The sequence below is a fragment of the Phyllopteryx taeniolatus genome, chromosome 12 (assembly GCF_024500385.1).
Source record: "Phyllopteryx taeniolatus isolate TA_2022b chromosome 12, UOR_Ptae_1.2, whole genome shotgun sequence".
Classification (NCBI taxonomy): domain Eukaryota; kingdom Metazoa; phylum Chordata; class Actinopteri; order Syngnathiformes; family Syngnathidae; genus Phyllopteryx; species Phyllopteryx taeniolatus.
In genome coordinates this window covers 12,210,331-12,232,871 of record NC_084513.1, presented here as the reverse complement: position 1 = coordinate 12,232,871, position 22,541 = coordinate 12,210,331, and the positions used below count along the sequence as shown (strand labels likewise).

The 22,541-nt window shown below is 37.9% G+C and overlaps 2 protein-coding genes across 17 annotated transcripts in view; both read left to right on the top strand.

The window, feature by feature from the left end:
- cobll1b (cordon-bleu WH2 repeat protein-like 1b) overlaps positions 1 to 6,786 on the top strand; it is a 30,420-nt gene extending 23,634 nt beyond the window's left edge. For all 6 annotated transcript variants that reach the window (XM_061791556.1, XM_061791555.1, XM_061791553.1 and 3 more), the window contains 5 exons: positions 1,597 to 1,723; positions 1,827 to 1,909; positions 3,295 to 4,568; positions 6,049 to 6,192; positions 6,265 to 6,786. In XM_061791556.1, the coding sequence (XP_061647540.1) occupies positions 1,597 to 1,723; positions 1,827 to 1,909; positions 3,295 to 4,568; positions 6,049 to 6,186 (1,622 nt within the window). In that variant the 3' untranslated portion in view covers positions 6,187 to 6,192; positions 6,265 to 6,786. The remainder of the gene's footprint in view (positions 1 to 1,596; positions 1,724 to 1,826; positions 1,910 to 3,294; positions 4,569 to 6,048; positions 6,193 to 6,264) is intronic.
- A 99-nt stretch (positions 6,787 to 6,885) lies between these two features.
- Positions 6,886 to 22,541, top strand: part of grb14 (growth factor receptor-bound protein 14) — a 32,069-nt gene continuing 16,413 nt past the window's right edge. For 3 of the 11 annotated variants that reach the window (XM_061791565.1, XM_061791560.1, XM_061791561.1), the window contains exons 1-4: positions 7,027 to 11,603; positions 11,689 to 11,826; positions 11,919 to 12,104; positions 14,095 to 14,218. In XM_061791565.1, coding sequence (XP_061647549.1) covers positions 11,950 to 12,104; positions 14,095 to 14,218 — 279 coding nt within the window. In that variant the 5' untranslated portion in view covers positions 7,027 to 11,603; positions 11,689 to 11,826; positions 11,919 to 11,949. The other 8 variants (XM_061791562.1, XM_061791568.1, XM_061791563.1 and 5 more) reach the window with 8 other exon arrangements.

Genomic DNA, 22,541 nt, shown 5'->3' with positions numbered 1-22,541 from the left:
CCCCCCAGCAGGTTTATTTGGTTTATGTGACATTTATGCCCTCTAGTGGACGACATTTTGCAGTTCAATGTGGTAGACGTTTGCCCTTTCAATTTATTTTATGAGTGAAATTAATCACATTTTGTTTAGGCGCCTTGATGCAAAATTTCCCTGTTGTGTTGTCCACTCTGGAGTATATTGACTAACCAAGTAAACTGAAGCCATCAAATAGGCAACCAATTGATAATGTGTTGTGTTAAAAAATCTAAAATGTTAAAAGATAAAAGCCACTCAAAGGAAAACAGAGTAAATAAAGAATCTCTGGCTGCCCACTTTTGTCCTTGAATTTCAAAGGACGGCGTGTTTTCAAACCCCTTGTAGTTTTCTCTCTTGAGGTGGAATGAGCCGCCTTTGGAGTTACTTTCCGGTAATTGTCCACACACATTTTACCATTATTGTATAGTCCTGTGAGGGAAGTTCCACCCTGGACTGAACACAAAGCAATTTAAAGCAACAATAAGACTATTTAGCGTTTCTGCCTGGGTCTTTAAAAACAAACTCTGTGTGTTTACATCAGAAGAAACGTTGTCGCCACCCTGAATTAACCTCGAGGAAGTTTGACCTCACTGCACTGAACTGACATTCCTGATTTTGTCCTCATTTCTCCTCCTCCTGATGTTCATGAGCTCCTTAGTCTTATGTTGCTTATCAAATATCAAGATCGCTGGTTATTTTCTGCTTACGTTCGGGTTGACCTGAAATTACCTGCACTTGTGATCTCGCCTTATCACTTTCATCAAATGAGCTGTACATGGAATAGTACACACACACACACACACACACACACACACACACACACACACATAAAAAAGGAAACACTAAACAAATGAGTGAACTGTTGACCCATGACTACTATGATGATGAAACTTAAATAAATAAAAATACTTCACAAATGACCTATTATGCAGTAAGTAAATTTGCCGTGGTGGGGTAGTGCCTATAATGTGAGTGTAAGTGTGGATTGTTGTTTATCTACAGCAGTGATTCCAAATCTTGATGGTAAAGCTGACCTTTGTTTACTGAAGATCACACAGCTGTTGTGGTTTTGAGCATTCATGTAATTGGATGTGTAGGGATGACAGCAGCAGGGTCCTGGAGAGCAAAAATTGCTTTCAACACAAAGGGTGTGGGCATTCAGCCTCTGGTGTTAAATTTTATTCTCTGGTCGTGGCTATCTGCCTTTGTTACGCCGCCAATATTACAACGAAAGTCTGAAAGTGTTCATTATGAGCCAGGAAAAAAAAACAGAAAACCTGACTGCGACGGTCAGTGTGAAAGTGTAGTTCATCAGAACAATAAATGGATATTTAAAAAATTACAATTGTTTTTCTAACCTTCATCTAAACCTGTATATTTCTGTATATAAAAGGGTCTTTCCTGTTACCACTAGGTTGGAAGCATGCAATTAATTTTCTAGTATGTCCTTAGGGGAGCAAAGGGGTCTGACCAATTGTCTGATTGATTATTCGGTTAAGAGGAGTCAAAGGTGTCACAAGACTTTTTTCTGTCAGTGTATTTGCGTGTGACGATCACAATGCTGTTTTATATACTTTTTAGGTGCTAAAACACTGGAGGAAATTATGGAGGAGACGGCAGCAGCTGCAAGAGAAGACCCCATTGTCAGCTCAATGTCTGACAAAGGCCGTGGGGAAGATCAGTCTTGTGATCTATCCTCAGATGGCAAGTACGAACTCTAAGGCCTCTCAAATCAGAATTTTTTTTTTTTTATTTTTTTTAATCATTCTTAGAAATACTTTTAATTCCTATAATTTGCTTGATTTTGGCAGTCAGCCACAGAGCACCAAGAATGATTCAGCAATTCAGACCGATGAGTGTGTGCCTCCTGCCCCAGACTCATCTCAACTGCAGGGTATGGCTTTGTTGTGCCTAATCGACGAATATGTTTTTATTTCTTTGAAAATGTGTTTTAAGTAGGTATTTAAAAAAAAAAAGAAAAAAAGTGTTGTTTGTATTTGTATAATCCATTTCCTTGTGCATTACCATGGACAAATGCTCCTTTTTTTTCCATACACAGACAGGAAATTGTCGAGTGATGTGGGTTACTCTGGTGTAGTCCTATATGTTTCAGTGCTTGAATTTTAGTGGATTGTTTTGAAGGTTTGAAATGCTTGAAATAGTTAAATTAATAGGTAGTTAATAGTGAAAATATCCATCCATTTCAGTAGTGCTTGTCCTCCTCATGGCTGCTGGTGAGCTGGATCCTATCACAACTTATTTTTGCTGAGAAGTGAGCCGCCCTTGACTGGTCATCAACCAATCACAGGGCACATATAGACAAACAATGATTCACAGTCACACCTGTGAGCAGTTTAGAGCCATAGTGAAAATATTTATCAAAAACTTTATTGCTCTGATTGAATAACCCTAACCTTTCACTTGTTCAGAAATGTATAACATATGAACATAAACAAAAGACTAAATTATTGTCATGCCAATTCAATACAGTTGAACAGATGACTTAAACAAGTGTTGTAAATGCCAAACAGGTTACCACATAAGATGCTACTCCACAAACTAGAAAGTGCAAATTCTGTAGAAATTGCGTGCGACGATTGAAAAGCTCGCGCTGAATTAAAATACTGGAGAATAATTTAGGAATAATTCAAATGTGAGGAATGAATGTGAAACTTTGCAAAAAAAATAAAAAATGAATTACAGGATGGAGAATATTTTGCTTTACAGCATTGCAAATGAGAATCTGTTCTCAGTTGCTTGACCTGGATAAATAAAGGTTAAATGAAAAATGAAATAAATAAATAGCGGTAAATATAAAGTAGAAATATTTGGGAATATAGAATATTTTAGTGAGAGAGATTTTAATCAGTTTAGAAAAACAAATTTGAGTAATTTTTTTTATTTCTCCATAATTTTGACTTGTTTTTCTTTTAGAGGAATTGTGGGAAAAGTGAACATTTGAGGAATGTGATGGCTGTTCTGAATGATCTGAATATTTTGACATTGAAATGTTTTGCATCGGTTGAGAAATGTGGAAGTTTTGGAACGTCAAAAAAATAATATAATAATACCAGTAATAATGTTTGTGGAGAAACGTGAATGCACTTCAGTATTCGTGCAGTAAATAGATAATACTTTCTTAGATGATGCCGCAAGTTCCAACAGATTTTTAAGGCCAAGGAGTAGAGGTCACAAACTCAATTCATTTACAAAAACAACTGAACTGCTTTTAGGTTTCCACGGTCTGTCTCACATTGTAAATGCTTCTGTTTTATACAGAAAGTGTCTTGTGTCAAGTTGAAAGCGAGCTCTGCCAGTCCACGTGTGAAGACCCTGCAAGCAAGAGTGTGAAAGACAACCAAGGGGATGCATCAAGTGACCTCCAGCAAGATGCAGACAGATCTCGGGCTGATTCTGTTCTGGAAAACACCACCACCCCCCAGGGGGAGTCGGTCAGCTCAGAGAGCTGGGAGATTATCGGCACATCCCGCCCCGCTGGCGAGGACGCTCAGGTGCAAACAGATTTCACACCCCTACCGGAGCTGCCACATCAACAAGAACTGCCCTCTGTCAAGGAGGCTGCTTTGGAGTCCGCGGACAGCAAGAGGAAGGATATCTCCACTTCAACAGATGAGCCGCAACCCGCAGACCTCAAATGTATCCAAGCCTCAGAGACGTCGACACCACTTGTTGCCCCGAAAGCTGCGTCGAACGGTGCCTCGCACCCTGAGCCAAAGCCGAAGCCTTCCAACGAGTTAACCAGGGACTACATCCCCAAGGTGGGGATGACGACATACACCATCGTGCCTCCGAAATCGAACGAGAAGCTGAGGTACTTTGAAGTCGCACTGACACTGGAGACGCCCCCCGTTGCCACGGAAGATGCAGGCGAGCGCTTGAATACACCCAGGGAAGAAATACTGAGCAGCACTACTACTTCCGCAAGAAACACTGTCAATGGATGCCTGGCTGAAGCCACTCACGCCTCATCACACAGCACCTCGCCTCAAGCAGATCACAGCTTCTGCTCCTCACAAGCAGGTTCTCCAGGAGAGGTCAAGGCAACTAAAGTTCCGCCCGCAACTAAACCAAAGCCAGGATCTTTCCGCTTGTCAAAGCACAAAAAGACACCTGGGTATTATGTAACTTCGGCTGCAGAGAAGAGTCCCACTGCCAGTCCCTCTTCTGGCCACATGGGGGACCAAGTAGACCGAGCAATGTTGCTACCGCCTCCTCCTGCTCCTCCTGCGACTGATGTTCACCCGAGCCCTAAAAGGGACGACACACGAGTCACGCGTATGACAAGGCAGAGCAGTCTGTCGGCCAAAGAGCCGAGCTTTGGGTTAAGCGTGGAGAAGCTGAGGAGCTTTGCAGCCCCCAGGCCTTATTCCCCCTCCACACCGTCCCGCTTTGCCCAGGCGGTGTCCTCGGCCGTGAAGCGGAGCCACTCTCTGCCCCACAGCCCCAAATCACCCAGCTCTCCGGTGACACCTTGTTCTCCTGCTGTAAATCGCTATTCAGTCATCGAGCAAAGTACAGTTTTGAAGTTCAAGGTCAGTCATGGTCACATATGATTCACACTTTCAGAATCAGAACCAGAATCATCTTTATTTGCCAAGTATGTCCAAAAAACACACAAGGAATTTGTCTCCGGTAGTTGGAGCCGCTCCAGTACGACAACAGACAGTCAATTGACAGAGAACACTTTGGAGACATAATGTCTCCAAAGACGAACGAAAAACACAAAAACAATACTAGAGAGCGCATACAATCACCAGGCACTTTATTAGGTACACCTGAATGAGGAACTCATTGAAATAGTGTTTTCCCGCATATTTGTGATTTGAGACTTGCGGGTTCATCTATTCACTGATTTCTTTTTGGAAACTGTCATCTGTTATTCACTGAAAGGCTCAGGTCAAAGCATTAAAAGTACAGTGGTGCCTTGAGATATGAGTGGCCCAAGTGATTAGAGTTTTTCAAGATGCATTACGAGCCGTCATTTGGTGTGTGTCTATTTATTTATTTATTTATTTATATATTTTTTTGCTTTGATTAGATTACTTTAAGCAATACATATTTCAACACAAAGGGTGGAGCAACACATGTAGAGAGTTAGTACAATAATACTCACGGGCATACGAGTCAAACGACATACAGTATTACTGCAGTTTACTGAGAACCGGTGACAGTCTCCATGTACAATATATCTGTATGTCTGTATTATACTGCCCACAGGTGGCCAAGGCATGGAAACCAGAAGGAGCAAGCCCCAATGTCCATTGAATTGAAACAAACATTTGTTAAAAACTGTGTAATTCATTACATTCTATTTTTGTCATTGCTGTATATTTTTACAGTAGTACACTATTACTACGAAAGACAGTATTATAGAGTTCTACTTATTAAGAAACACATCACAAACATATTTGTTGATGATTATTTTTATTTTTTTAGGAGGCTGGAATGGATTAATAGATTAATGGATTTCTATTCTATCCTTCTTGTGATGTCTTTGAGCCAAGGAAGTATTGTTGTTCCTTTCAACAACGCAGTGTGTTGAAATGAGTTTAGACAAAAGTGGTGCTTTGCCACCAACTTGTGGCATCTTGGTGCCAAGGAACTATATAGTCTGTTGAAGTGAATTGAAGAGCGGCATTTAGTCAAAAGTAGTGTTTTGCTTCCATCGTGTGGCGCATACAGGGAGTCATAACCCTTTTTAGAGTGGGTGTCATCTATTTCTACGCTTAATTTTAAGCATCATTCAAGTATGATTTTTATTTGATTTCATGGTTTCATTCTTGTATTATTGATTTTATAGATTGTGATAGTAGTAAATTTTTTGTAACTACAACTTCAAGTCGAAGTATGAGAATGATTCTTTATTCTATTTTTAGTGTGGCCCTAATTCTCCTTAATAGATTGAAATCTAAATGTGTTCTGATCAATTAATAACATAAAATTTGTATTGGTGTCATCTTGCCTTTTAGTGATTTTTAGCCTTCAAATTCTCGTTCACATTTTTATTAACAGGTTGATGAGAAGATCGGGGTGGTGAATGACAAAGATTCTCTGCCAGGAGTCGAACAACAACCAGTGTCATCGAGTGAACTTTTTCAGATAGATGGAAGGAGACAGTCACCCATAGCAGTGCCTTATGATGAAATATGATCTACTGTAAGAATTTAATTTAATTTACTGTAAATGTTTGCACCTCACGTTCCTAAATTACAATTATTTTTCTTTCAGGAGGAGAACATCCAGTTGTTTTTGTTTCCTGAAACCATTTTGGCACAAGAAGCTTTTTTTTTTTTTTTTTTAATAATTAAATAAACCTCTTGTTTGGCAGTGTACATAGATTTAATGTATTTTTGATAATTGCTGTATTTTGGTTTAATTGTTCACATTTCATTAATGGCTTCAGTTGACATGCATAATTTAATATATGTCTTATTTTGTGCAATGCGCTGTCTTGCATTAAATGCATTACTGTTTTACCTGGCCCAGGATATTAAGTAAGAGCAATTCTATAAATTATAAAGATGGTTTTCAGAGTTGTAATAATATTGGTATATTATGGTTTATTTAGAATAGTATCTAAATGTTGATTTATGAGTTGGTAAAGACCAGGTTTGACTTGTGGTACTAAATGCCCCTCGTTTGCATTGTTTATATTAAAATGTATCAGTTTCATAAAGCCGTGTGCAAATGTTGAATAAACCTGAACTACTCACGTTGTTGTAGTAAACAATAAAGCTTTTATCATTTCAACAGCTCCCATGGAAGTCATTGGTGCATGTGTACAACGCGACAGGTTTTTCCTGCATGAACTGCTGAAATTGGACACTGCAAACAGTCGAGTGTACACTTAACAAGGTGTGTGTGATACATTTCACATTGCACCGAAAGCACCTGAGAACTCTCTGTGTCGCTGTCCACCACCGAGGAGGTGATGTGAACACTTGGACTTCCGCGGGGAAACATCACTTAAAGAGAAACAAGGTATGTAACCTTTTCATTTCAGGGGTGGAGGATACCCTCCAAGGAGCTGGACTAGAAATGATACCGCAAGTCTAATGAAAGAAGTCTAAAACAGCAGTGTTGGGTTGTAACAATAAATAATTGTATAGTACTAGTCATAGGAACAATACATAATATTCATGATGACGTGAATGGAGTAATATAAAGTTGTACCTTGAGATACGACAAATTTGTTCCATGATCACGGTTCGGTCCTCAAAACAAGGTAGGATGTCCAGATCACATTTTTTAGCCTCTGAATCACTTGCCTGAGTCACAGTCCTGATCAATACCTCGGCAGTTCATTAAGAAATGCAGGTAACTCCAGCCCCAAAATGCCCTTTAAAGTCTTTTTTGATTTTTATTTTTTAATAAATAAGAAAAATCACACTCAATAGTATTCTACTGCATAAAAACAGTCATAAACTTTGCTCACCACATAACCTGCAAACACAAGAAATGTGAGCACAAAACAGGGCTGTACCTGATGTTTTTTCCTTTGTTGTTGTTCTTTTGTGGGGTTTATTGGCGGTTAGCAAACCATGTTAAGGGTGCATTAGCATCATCAACTAATAATAATAATAAATGGGACTTTTGTAATGTTTTTCATGATACGCAATCGTGGCTGGTGTTGTTCCACTGCAAGTAAACCAATGTGAATTGATTGTGGCCGGATGTTGCAAAGTTTGCTGCTGCCATCTAGTGGTGAGGGTCTGAAGCGCACTTATTTTTTTTTTTGCTGGTATCTCAAGACAAAATATCAGCCATGCGCAACGGCTTGTGTCTCGAAAGACTTAAGTCAAGGCACGACTGTTACACTTTTCATCAAGTCTTTTGAAATGGAAAGGGTATATGGATATATGCACGTTTAAAAAAAAAATAATGTTTTTTAGGTATGGTTATTTACTGGTGATAATGGTCTTTTATCGAATGTTTTAATGGTGACAGTGGCACTTTGAATGCAAAGCAAATTACCTAGTGCAACATGTTCTGTACAAAAAGAAAGTTGTCATAGGTATTTATAGCTAAAGGTGCAGTGCACTGGTTACGGATTATTGCTTTATAGATCCAGACTGATTCATCATTAGACACCTCACATCCACATGCTGCCTTCTTTTATAACAAAAAAATAAATAAACAATTTCAGTGATGTTTGACTATGGTCTATTATTCCCTATCAAAAGGACTGTGAGCAAATGTTTCTGATCAACTTTTGGCATTTTCCCTCCATGCGTGTGATGAGTTAACGTTTATGTCTGCAGTGGCCAGTCCTGTCAAATATTACCTTTTGTAAAGAGGTCTTAATGCCCGCCCCAAATAACACTTGCCTGCGACACTGTAAGAATAGGTGTAAAGGGCAATTTGGAACCTTGTGCAAACTCTAGCACAGACGGACGGGTATACAGTGCAGTACAACCTCAATTCCAATGAAGTTGGGACGTTGTGTTAAACATAAATAAAAACAGAATACAATGATTTTCAAATCATGTTCAACCTATATTTAATTGAATACACTACAAAGACAATATATTTAATGTTCAAACTGATAAACTTTATTGTTTTTAGCAAATAATCATTAACTTAGAATTTTATGGTTGCAACACGCTCCCAAAAAGCTGGGACAGGTGGCAAAAAAGACTGAGAAAGTTGAGGAATGCTCGTCAAACACCTGTTTGGAACAGGTGAACAGGCTAATTGGGAACAGGTGGGTGCCATGATTGGGTATAAAAGGAGCTTCCCTGAATTGGTCAGTCTTTCACAAGCAAAGATGGGGCGAGGTTCACCTCTTTGTGAGCAAGTGCGTGAGAAAATAGCCGAACAGTTTAAGGACAATGTTACTCAACGTACAATTGCAAGGAATTTAGGGATTTCATCATCTACGGTCCATAATATCATCAAAAGGTTCAGAGAATCTGGAGAAATCACTGCCTGTAAGCGGCAAGGGCGAAAACCAACATTGAATGCCCGTGACCTTCAATCCCTCAGGCAGCACTGCATCAAAAACCGACATCAATGTGTAAAGGATATCACCACATGGGCTCAAGAACACTTCAGAAAACCAATGTCAGTAAATACAGCTCGGCGCGACATCCGTAAGTGCAACTTGAAACTCTACTATGCAAAGCAAAAGCCATTTATCAACAACACCCAGAAACGCCGCCGGCTTCTCTGGGCCCGAGCTCATCTAAGATGGACTGATGAAAAGTGGAAAAGTGTTCTGTGGTCCGACGTGTCCACATTTCAAATTGTTTTTGGAAATTGTGGACATCGTGTCCTCTGGGCCAAAAAGGAAACTAACCATCCAGATTGTTATGGACGCAAAGTTCAAAAGCCAGCATCTGTGATGGTATGGAGCTGTGTTAGTGCCAATGGCCATGGGTAACTTACACATCTGTGAAGGCACCATTAATGCTGAAAGGTATATACAGGTTTTGGAGAAACATATGCTGCCATCCAAGCAACGTCTTTTTCATGGACGCCCCTGCTTATTTCAGCAAGACAATGCCAAACCACATTCTGCACGTGTTACAACAGTGTGGCTTCGTAGTAAAAGAGTGCGGGTACTAGACTGGCCTGCCTGCAGTCCAGACCTGTCTCCCATTTGAAAATGTGTGTGCACATTATGAAGCTTAAAATACGACAATGGAGTGTTGAACAGCTGAAGCTCTACATCAATCAAGAATGGGAAAGAATTCCACCTACAAAGCTTCAACAATTAGTGTCCTCAGTTCCCAAACATTTATTGAATGTTGTTAAAAGAAAAGGTGATGTAACACAGTGGTAAACATGACCCTGTCCCAGCTTTTTTGGAATGTGTTGCAGCCATAAAATTCAAAATTAATGATTATTTGCTAAAAATTTTTTTTGCAGTTTGAATGTTTACATGTCTTTGTAGTGTATTCAATTAAATATAGGTTGAACATGATTTGCAAATCATTGTATTCTGTTTTTATTTGTTTAACACAATGTCCCAACTTCATTGGAATTGAGGTTGTATTTTGCACAGTGTATTGCTTCAACCTGAGAGTTTGTGTGTTGGTTACAGTGGATATAAATTCTACACAATAAGTCGACACACCCATGTTCAAATGCAAGGTTTTTGTGATATACAAAATATACCAGGAAATCATTTCAAAACTGACATGAAGACGGGAGATTACTGTCTCATGCAAACAGCCAGTACTTGCCAGAAATTCCTGCAGCTCCTTCGGTGTTGCTGTCAGCCACTTGGCAGCCTCCCTGACCAGGCTTTTCATCAATTTGGAGAGACATCCAGTTCTTGATGGTTGATTCTGAACACAGCTACAGCCCAGTTATGAGGGTGCGCACACTTGTGCAACCACATTATTTCAGTTTATTTTTACTGCCCCTTTTGAAAAGATATATATATATAAAATAGATGTACAGGTTATAGGTCACAATGGTGAAAAAAAACCGTTTTAAAATGATTTAGCTTGGTCTAAAACCTAGCTTTTGAACAGGGGTGTGTAGACGTTTATCTACTGTAGTTCCTTAGCTCCAAGATACCACAAGATGGCGACAAAACAATACCGTTATTGCTTGAGCCTGAGCACAAAAACAGAAAATAGGTTTTGTTTTTCAGCGAAAAACAGAGCATAGGTTCCATTAAAAAAAAAATTAAAATAATAATAAATCTGTGAACGTGAATTTGAAAATGCCGTAATAAGCGGGTGTCCACTGTATACAGCAGTGTGTTTTTATAGGCAAAAAAATTATCATGGTGACCAGTGATGTTTGAAATTGCTTATTTTACTAATATATTGTTTTAGATGGTTTTTATGTGAACTTTTCTGCATTTATTTATAAAATTCATTTTATATAGACCACACGGTGCAGTGACTAAGATATTAATGAAAATATGGTGAAACATAAATGTCCAGTGGCCAAATAAATACCATTTAAAATATCTGGTAGTACAACCACTTTCCAAGGAATGCTGCAGTAAAGTGCAAATAATGTAAATTATTAAAGTATGCCTGCCATTTATCCAGTTGAAGTATTGCTCAGTGACTAAAATGAAATTTCATGATTTCTTCCGTAGCGGCAAGGTAAATCAAAGGATATAAATAATTTTTAAATGAGTATTGATAGATCTTGATTGATAGAGGATGATGTCGTCCGATAAACATTTTATAGCGTATCTACAATATATCGCACAGCTCGAAGTCATCCATCCATCCATCCATCCATTCATTTTCTGTACTGCTTTATCCTCACAAGGGTCATGGGCGTGCTGGAGCCTATCCCAGCTATCTTCGGGCGAGATGGGGGGTACAGCCTGAACTGGTTTCCAGGCAATCTCAGGGCACATATAAGCAAACAACCATTCGTGCACACTTTCACACCTACGGGCAATTTAGAGTCTTCAATTAACCTACCATGCATGTTTTTGGGATGTGGGAGGAAACCGGAGTGCCCGGAGAAAACCCACGCAGGCATGGGGAGAACATGCAAACTCCACACAGGCGAGGCCGGGATTTGAACCCTGGTCCTCAGAACTGTGAGGCAGATGTGCTAACCAGTCGTCCACCGTGCTGCAGCTCAAAGTCCGTGAGTGTAAAAAGAATTCCATTCAAATGAACTTTTTGATAAATCATATTAACGTTAATTTCACTGGTTGCTTTGTCACAGTGGGGGACGGCCGCGCATTGGCTAAAATATCTTTATCGTGATGGATGGATCACGTTTGTGTGGGAGGGGTCGGCTTGCCCTACTGAGGCAGCCTTGTGTGGCGGCAGATGAGCCAGATGACTCATGTATACAGTATGCGTGAGTGGAGGAGCACCCTCACACACTACAGTACACTCTCACACTCAACTGCTGGTCTCTTTTGACCCCCCCCCCCTGTTCCCCTGTTATAGATGATGATGCCTTGGATTTAAGTGTGGTGATATGAATAACGCATTGGGTGACTTATCTGGAAGCCTTGGAGCCAAAGCAGAGATTTACCAGAGTGGCCGGAGTAATGGGAGCGAGGCTCTCATCTCCTTGCAAGAGCCTTTACTGACACCAAAAGTCAAGAGGACTTCACCCTGCCAAGGCAACAGGTATGATGACATGGTGTACTCTGCTGTCTTTTTGGCTTATAATTATGTTAGATAAATTCAATACATAAGCTGCAGGAGAGAGTGTAGACTTTGCACCATAAATGCGCTCACCCGATGTCACGTAAAGGACGAGTGAATTATTTAAACAGCAAAAGTTGAACATGATGGAATCAAATCTGGCAATTGTTGGTTTGTGGGAGATAATGAGTAACTCAGTAACTGTGCTGTTTGCAGAGTGGCGAGGAAAGTCAAGAGAGGAGCGCCTCATATTAAGAAGGGGGGGAAAAAAAAGTTTAATCAAAGGTTGTACGGGCAAAACTTTTGTGCTCAAGAGCCAAATTAGATTTTGAAAATGCACAAATAAGCCAGGTCTTGTGTCTATGAAGTAAAATAAAATGAATAAAAGAAATAAGAAAATTAATCCAAAAGCATTCTTATTTCTAAATTGAAATGTTATTTATAATTTAATTATAATTCATCAGTTATTTAATAAAATAAAATGTTATGTGTAGATGTAAAAAAAATTATTTTCGTCTTGTATTGATTTATTGAAAATAAATCAATTAAAACAAATATGTTAATTTTAAGTTAAAAGCGTTAAAATGCGGATACAAGATAAAATAGTTTATTTTCAGTAACATCGAACATCTGCTCATCACGAAAAGATGACCATACTGTACTTACAGAGGATCATGGTGGTGGCAGCCTCATCCTTTGGGGCAGTTTTTCTTCAGCTAGAACTTCCCAAAAGCATGTAGGAAAATATGTTGTGGTCCAATGAAACCAAGATTAAACTTTTGAGCAATAATTCCAAAAGGTATCTTTGACGCAAACACAACACTGCTTATCACCAAAAGAACACCAAACCATACCTTAGATAAAGTAGAAGGAATTATGAACACTACAAAATAGCAGTTAGTGTTAGCATAAAACCTTCAGACTACTGCTAGAAAGCAAATAAATCAGTAAAAGCTTACTACAACAACATTATTTTGGGTTGATCAGGGGCGCTTTAAAATAGTGGCAGATATGTGCTGACTTCCATTTAACATTGGATTTGAATATGATTGGCTAATTCTGAACACAGCCACTTGTGCAACCACGTTATCTCAGTAGTTATTATTATTATTATTATATATTTATTTTCCCTTTTTATGTTTTCAATTGAGTTGTACAGGTTATATGTCACAATAATGGTAGAAAAAGTTTTGAAATGATTCATATTGGTGTCATTTTTTTACATCACAAAAACCTGGCATTTACACAGGGGTGTGTAGACTTTTTACATGCACTGTTCATTTTCATTGCCCGCATGCCATACTTTTCGCACCCCTGCTATAGCTCATCTGCTACATGCAGAAACAGAAATACACGCAGTTGAGTACTGTAGTTACAAAGCATTAAGCTACTTTTGGATGGTTTTTTTTGGACAGTTGGAAACAAAATTGCAAGTTAGAACAGACATTTTCCTGAACAAACACATAATCTTTATTAAAATGACTACATGTTAGCAGTCTATAGTAATTCGATTGACTTTCTACCCTTCACGCAAGACACAGTATTACTGACTTCATAACTATTGAGGCTGCACACCTTGTACAGTATGTACTATGCATTCCTCCATCAGATGCAAACACAATTTCTAACCAATGCCTTTGAGCTCATAGACTACAGCCAGCCAAGTTTGACCGATTTTACATTACACACAGTACCAATTACACGTTAGATTGTGCATTCTAATATGAAATCAGTGTCCAATGCAATTACAGTATCCAAAGGTCTGCGTTTAGAAAGATAATAATCACTATTGGTGTACAGGGAGGTATTATTTCAATAATGTATTTACTATTGGGGTTGTACTTACAACTCTTTTTTCCCCCCGGTAAAGTTACTTGGGTTTGAATGCAAATATTTCAAATATTTCTGCATGTTTTCCACTGAGGTGATGTATTTCTTTGGTTCATTTTAAGTGTGTACTTCCGTTCTCCAGGTTAAAAAAAGAGGCCAGTGAAGTTTCACCTGGTCCACCTTCTTTTCCTGAAGGTCTTGCTCCAAAACTCTCACACTCTGCCCCTGAGTCTTTATTACCTTGGACCAAAACAAGTGCAACTCAGGTAAGCACTGTTTCATCTATTTATTAATTTGTACAGTAATATAATTTTAAGCTTTTGTATAGTTAGTTGATTTCTCTGGTTACTCTCCATTACTTTTTCTTGTTGTTGTTGTTATCATTACCATACTGTAATTCCAATATAACAGTATTCCATAGGGATTATAGTTATTCTTCTGACTGCTCCCGGAATAATGTAATATTTATTTTTTTGTGAGTTTTTGGTGTTTGTGAGTTAAGAAGCGTGCTTACAGTTAATATCATTGTTTTTATGTATATCTTCTGATTGACAATGACACAAGACTGAAAAAAGAGTGAAAGAAGTTGTTGGGGGGGGGGGGGGGAAAGTAAAACTTTTTTTTTTCCATTTTCATATTTTGTTTATTTACGTTTGAAAAAAATAATCATACACAATCGTTTGCACTTTTGCACACATTCTGAAAGATCCAACAACACAGAGAGTATTCTCATCAACTATACATTTCGAAAATAGGATACATCTGTACTGTATTGTATTGAAAATGGTATGAAGACTTCAGGTCAAAATGTAAAAAAAACCAAAAAACAAAATGCATGTTAGCATTTATGTTTTGTGGTATCTGGATTATTATTTATATTTTTTGGCAAAAGGTTGAATGCTTAACGATACCGTAATTTACCAATTTCCCCATTAGGTAGAGCAGTTACAGTCTTATTGCCTGAGAACATCCAGAAGGTGTCCATTGCAATACATTATGGTCATCTATGGACATTCCTTTGTAGTTTTTACCAATAAAAAATAAAATAAACAAATAAATAATAATAATGCCTTCTTCAACTTACGCCTACTAAATTCTCGTGCGAACACGCTCCTGTGATACACAATAATTCAGTTTTGATGGCCAACTGCATCAGAAGTAGATTCATATCCTAAAATACAAAAACTAGCATTATAGTATTTACTGTACATGTATGGCTGGCGTTAAGTTGTAGTTTGCTCCAAAGAGGCCTCTGTAAGGCCGAACTCATAGCTAAGATCGACTGCCAAGTTAAAGTACAATACAATACAATGACAGATGCACCTTCAATTGGCTCTGTTTAAATGATCAACAATTTGGAAACATGTATATCCAATGTAATCATAGTGTAAATTAAAAAAAAAAAAAAAAAAAGGAACCAACTATCTAGCAATACTGCATGTCAAAACCCATAACCAGACACACTGTTACTGTATTCCTCACTGACAGCTTAAATGCTGCTCACTTTTTTTTTTCTTCATAGAAAAACAAAAATTTATATCATTTCCCAGGGTTGTAAACGTATAAAGCCTACATCTGTCACACTGCAGCACATAAACTACAATTAGATGCCGACTGCTTTCAATTCCAATTTTAGAGTAACTATGCTGTACATACATCAATCAGATATGTTGTTTTTTTTTTTACCACGAGCTTTTGTCAATAACACACCCATACCATAAAGTGAGAGGCAGGGGACACGATTGACTGGTCGTGAGCCAATGGCAGGGCCCTTGATTTCCAAACAACTATTCACACTCACATTCACAGCTATGGACAATTTTGAGATTTTAATGAACGTGGGAAGAAGCTGGAGTACTCAGAAAAAGTCACACAAACTCCACACAGGAGGGCTTGAGCTAAGATTTGAACCCAGAACCTCTCAACAGTGAGGCAGACGTGCTAACCACTAAGTCAGAGTGCTTTATTGCACCAATTCACATTGATGAGCAGATTAAGAACCAAACTCCTTGTACATTACTTGTACATCTCATCGGGTTACTTATACACTATCCCAAGGCACCCCTGGATGTAAAGCGGACTCTTGCTATTCTGGACCGCAAATATTGAAAATCCGTGGATAATTGACGGCATTTATAATTGGATTGTGAAAAAAAAAGTTGTTTTTAAAACCCTCAAAAATCTTGAAGACCCAGGGATAAACCGCCAATAAGAAAAAACCAAAAAGAAAACGTAAAAAAGAGAAAATAAATTCAGCGGGTGCTGAACTGCAAGTATGCGGGGGTCCACTGTATTTAAGAAAACTGACTAACCCCTACCAGAGCTAGCACTTAGCGAAGTAAGAACAATGGGCACAACAACTGCCATATCAACAGTAGTAATAGTCCCATGATTACAGCAATAACCACAATATTGATAAGAAGCAGGAAATGTGAAGGCGCACCTCCAGAAGCAGGGAACACCAGCCACAAGGGAGACAGAGAAAGACAAAGACGAGCAGGTACCCAATGGATGGCCATGAGACAACAGCAAACCTAACAATAGCTGTATCCATAACATAACATTACTCCACTATTACAAATGGTTAATTATCCATTAGGGATAGTAGCTGTCTTATAGTGGATGCTACTTGTAGTTTCAAGGGTTCAATTTAAATAAAAATGTACTGTGAGTGTGTGGCGGGAGTAAATAAACATCACATTCTTCTGCACGTTTTAGTTGAACTGAAGCAGTGTTGTTGTGACAGCTTAAATTGCAGTTCAAGTTCAACTATTTTTAGGAGACTATTTATAGTAAATTGCAATCCACGGAACTGCAAACATCATCTCGGAATGAAACAGACTAGGAGGAAAACTTTTTGTATGCTTTATGTATGCATATGTCAAGTGACAGTTTTAAGGAGTAGTACTGTATAACTACACCTACGTCTTTAGGTCAGTGTTGTTTGCATACTTGCATTTGTACATTTACGGTCCGGCTAATTGACCCTGCTCAGGGTTCTTGATTGGATCAAGGCCGGTCAAGGACAATGTGTCACGAGCTGCCTCTGTTATGGGAGTAGTGGAGACTTTATCATCATCTGGGCTCCATTAATTCTTATTCATTTTAGCTTTGTGATAAGTGGCAGCGTCTGACTGTCTGGACTCTCACCAGTCCAGGAGCCGTGTTGGGAGATAAAGTCAACCCTGTTATGGGAAGGGTGCTCCTTCTACTGCTTCTTCTTCTGCTACTGCTGCTTCCAACTCTTATGAGTGGCGAGGGTGGACCACGATTGGTGCCAAAGCACCATGTTCGCTGCTGTGGGGTTAAATATACGACATGTGCTATATTTGTATTCAAAGAGGGAGGATAATGGTGAAAAAAAAATATAGTCATGCATGGTTTGTAGTTAGACACATGAACATACAGTATTGTTAAATAGAAAATATGTCACAGTTCACAGTTTATTATTATTAACTAGGTAAGTACAGTTTTTTTTCTTTATTTTTGCATTTTTTTTTATAGTTCTTGTATTGAAACTAACTAGATTTTCTCGGTGACTCTCATGTTATGCCCGGTTATCTTTTGCCTTTTGTTTTGGACACATTTTTAAAACTTTACACAAGTTATGTTGTGAGCCATGATGTTTGTTTTTTTTTTTTTTTTTTTTTTTTATAAATATATATATGTCAGGACATAAATATAATACAGGGTGGAAAAGGTCATTTAGGGTTTAGTTCTCTGTGTATATATCTTCACACTTCTTATCAAGGATACGGTTGGCTGGCTGTGATATGATCTACTTTTTTGTGGAAGCAGGCTTGTTAGCTTTGTGAAGTTCTCATACAGTTCTTGTGTAGCTTTTTACGACGTTGTGTACCTAATGAAATGGGATGATTATAAATGACTGACTCGTTAGGTAACTTCTTTAAATAAAAAAAAATTATAATTAAAAAATGGCATCGTGCAACTGCAATTTAAACCTTTGACTAAATAGTGAATGAATGACCATCAGTAGGTATTTAAGTAAATTTCTCTTGCCCTCCTTGACCTTGTATTTTTTAAGTAAAATGAAAATAAAAACATGTTTGCTGCAGTCTTTTCAGAAAGAAAAAAAACGGGGGAGAACGGGAAGCTTTTACTTTCTCAAGGACAAAGGAGGAGTTTGTGTTTTGGGGAGGAAACATTACTTGTTTCTCACACTTAAATTGCAACAGATCTCACTCCCATTTTAATGTAGCGCCACTTAAGTTACCCATATAGAGTAGTGAAAGTCTAGTCTGTACCTGTTCAGGTAAAAGGTGTTGATCATTCGAAAACAAATATCAACCTAAATAGTGACTATGTATGGATGTTTTTTCAAATATTCTCTGAAGACTGCAGCATGAACTTCAATGCAAGAAGAGTAACCTTGCCTGCCATCACACCTCTTTGTCTTCAGAAGCGGGTAGGAACCTAAACGTTCAATCTTTTATTTATTTATTTATTTATTATTATTATTATTATTATTATTTTTAAGTTGTATTCCTTTTACTCTATATTGATAAAGTGCAACCTTCTTTTTTTGTTTTAGAAGAAATCCAAATCTTAGTTATCTTGTGACTTTAATTTAGTTCTGTTAAAATCAAAGTCATGAAGGGTTCAGGACATGTCTGATAAAGCTTTCGTTTCAATTTAATTTCAATTAGCAGTATACCTTATGTGCTCTTATTTGTTTCTTTGTCAATTTGGCTGTCTGTTTTTTACTGTACTCTTTGGAAAAAAAATCGGACAGTATACAACACAAAGTACATTCTTCAGACGTCAGGCAGTCAATGACTATAAAAGATCTATATCTTTAGAGATGTTATATTTACAGTTACTATGTCAATTGTGAATTTTTTAGACCTTGGAAATGGAGGTACTTTGCTAAAAAGCGCTATAATTTCTAATGTCATATTTATCATATCATTTGTCATATTATTCAATCTTCACAAGAAATAACCATAAAAACTACATCACTGTCCAAATACAATAACTATGTATTGCACATGTTTATAGGTTCGTGAATCAAAATGAAAATTGCTCGTTTTTCACAATCTAATAAGATCCACTACTGTAATATACTGTGCGCGCGCGCGTGTGTGTGTGTGTGTCTGTCTATATATTGTATATGTATTACATATGTATTATATTATTATGATGCAGTGCACTCACTTCTTCAACACTACAATAAGAATAATGAACATACAGTGGAACCTGAATTCTGTTCAGCAATGCTTGCTGACCTCTGATGTGTCTGGATTTTGAATGCTTTTACCTCTTAATAGGGAATTTAGCTGGGGAAACTATATTTTAACATAATCAGTTCTAAAACAACCAGATTATGTCCAATTATAGTGCTACCTATATTAAAAATAACATAATCCGGTACATGCGCAATCTAAAACTGGTAAAAACACTTCCTCCTAGCTGGCGTAAATGGCGAAGGGGATGTGTGGGAATTTCAAACATCTACCATGTCTTTTTTTTTTTTTTAATAACCACAGCTGATATTCAGGCGTTGTTCATCTTTACATATGATATCATATTAGTGTAAATAAATGATATAATGTATTAAACTTTTGTCTAAAGACACCAGTCATAAAGAATATTTTAGCAAGTTCAGCTTCAGACAATCATGTCATCAATCCTAGTTATGCTCTTTAGTGTAGCAAACACAGCTATACCATTTCCCGCGTTGATCACATGACGTTCCACATATAGTGGATTGGCACTTTTAATAGTAAAAGAAGGAAATTTCCCTTTCTGACATATGAGGGAAAAATACAACTTATAGAGATCATTTGTGCTCCTTAATTGATTGTCCAACGCAGGCAAACTACTTGGAAAATGTAGTGAGCTAAACTATGAGCATAAGCTACACTAAAATGTAGCTTGCGTACACTGAACGCCACGAAAAGTAGCTAGGTAAGCCACAATAAAATGTCAAAAGTAGCTAAACGCCATAAAAGGTTGTTTCCTACCTCTTCCTGTCTAAATTCCCTTCACACATGCACAGACACACACAAAGAGTTTTACTCTATTGGTGCCTAAAAAGATGTTGCTAGTGCTATGTTAGCTGTTGATGTTTGCTGACTGAGTTGTGACGACTAGCTTAGCTGGCGACTCTTGCGCTAACACAATCATAGTCACACCATGCAGAAAGAAATGTTTTTTTTTTTAAAGTTATTTTTAGCTCTCAAAAATTGGATGCATCCGGATGAATCTAATGAATGATGTCGTTTTTTTTGTTTTTGTTTTTGTTTTTTCTTTTTAAATCTCCACATTGGTAAGAAAATGCCTGTAAAGCAAATTATGCAACGTTACTCTGTAATTCACATGAATGTCAGGTGTGTGACTTAGCTGCAGTTGACTGATGGTAACAATAAAAAAAGGGACATTAAAGTGAAAAGGGGCAGTTAAGCAAAGGTTATTTGCTTTCCCAGCGTCTTCGCGGCGACTCGCTTCCAGTTGCTTGTGCGGCTGCTAGACAAAGCTGGAGGCCACCTCCTCAACCATCACTCAGATAGAGCTGCAGCTGCGGGGGTGCGGTTCAAGGTTGAAGCAGACGAGTCTAATTGGCCAAGTGGCTCACACTGTCCCATCCTTGAGATAAGGTCAACAAGACCGTTCAGCCGTGCACGCTCACAATGTGTAGATTTACGCTTTGCTTGCCCTACTGACTTTTTTTCCCCCTCCGGCCGATGGTACTGTTGGTATTTCACCAATTCTGCCATTACAATATAATCATGTTCAATTTTTCATTAACATTGTTTATTTAAAGCTCGAAAGCGGTAGATGGATAGATGGATAAATAGACTATCTGTTTAATTGATATATATTGCCTCATTTACAATACTCACGTTATTACACTATAATATGGATGAATTAGTAAATATATTGTATCTTTAAAGCTAATAACAGAGATGAAGGGGATCTCACACCTCATCACCCAGCTGTCTAAGACGGTGTTTCCCGACCTTTATTGAGTCAAGCTAGATATTTTACATTGAAAAAATGTCAAAAAGTATATACCTTTATTCTGTAATAATGATGGTCTCCTCATTCATTTATCCAATCAGTGTAACATCTGGACCTGTTTAGTTGAGCATGAATCTATTATTCTCGAGGTATTAAGGTTAATTGTAACATTTGCTATCTAGTAGATGAGAATGGAATTGTTCTGGCTGTCAGTATACGGCGCTGGTATAAATAGATGAACAAACCTTTTTTTGTCGTAAAATAAATAATTTTCTGACCAGTTAAGTGAAACTGGACAAAGAGCGCTCATGTACGCCAATATGCCATGGCACAGTGGCTGGGAATTACTAGTCTAGGATACATGCTTCTGATTTATGAGCCCTGGAATTCACCTAAAATAGCTGCTTCGTGCTAAAACAGCTTACTACCTGTTCAATTTCGGCATTGGTCCTGTTATGGTGTCCTGTTATAATAGACGTGCCCTAAATTTTGTGTTGATCAGTGAAACTGGTAGTGGGGGGATAAGTGTTTTATTTATTTATTTATATATATATATATATATATATATATTTTTACTTTCCAGGGTGCACAACTGATTTAGTCTTGCGGGGTCATGTTTGGGAATCCTAAAATACATTACTGTACATTTTCTGTACATTTATTTATTTATATATATATATATTTCTTTTTACTTTCCAGGGTGCACAACTGATTTAGTCTTGCGGGGTCATGTTTGGGAATCCTAAAATACATACTGTACATTTTCACAAGAATACATTCGCTTGCAAAAATTTGAATTCCTGAGCATGGTGAGGACCGTCAAAATGCAATGTCATCATCAAAAAAAATAATAAACAGTGTTTATATTTAGTTAGTGTCTGTATTGTATTATGACCTCCTTCACTCAGTGAAGATACTGTAGTTCGCCATTTTGTTCTTTCAAATCATTTTTCTGGACACTACTTTGTTGTGTTCCTCCCATATGAAATAAATCTATTTCAAAAACTCTTTCACTTTCTTGGAGCGATGCAACTTTTGTTCTGGAATGCTCTGCTTCCTCTTTAATCTGCACTCCAATACAATGCCAACTTTACAGATGCCACACTTCCTTGCAGGGAAAATAAATGTGTCGTCTCTTGGAGGAGCGGCATATATTTGGTCAAGTGGACGACGCGCTGAAACAAATAATTGTCTTTTCAAGCGAAGGCCACCGCAGGAGGAAATCCGCCGTTAATTTCATTTCGGCCCTTATTTTTTTTGCCTTGCCATCTAAATGTTTTGTTACACTTCACTGATGTTTCTCCTCTCTTTACATGCATGTACGACTACTTGTCCTCGTCCCATTTTTTTCTCTCCACATAGTAATAATCATGTGCTGTCCTTTACCCTGCAGCTGTCTCCCAGACCAGCTACAAAGCTATTAGTTTAACTTTCGAAGGTCTTAGTGTGCAGAGCCACATAGAAATGCAACAAGTTGATTGGATGGTGGATGTTAAACCGTTGCTACAAGTACTGAATGAGTGTTTACTACCAGGAAACAAAGTAAGGTGGTGTTTTGAGATACGAGTGACCGGATTTAAGAATTTTTCCAGATACGAGTCGTTGATT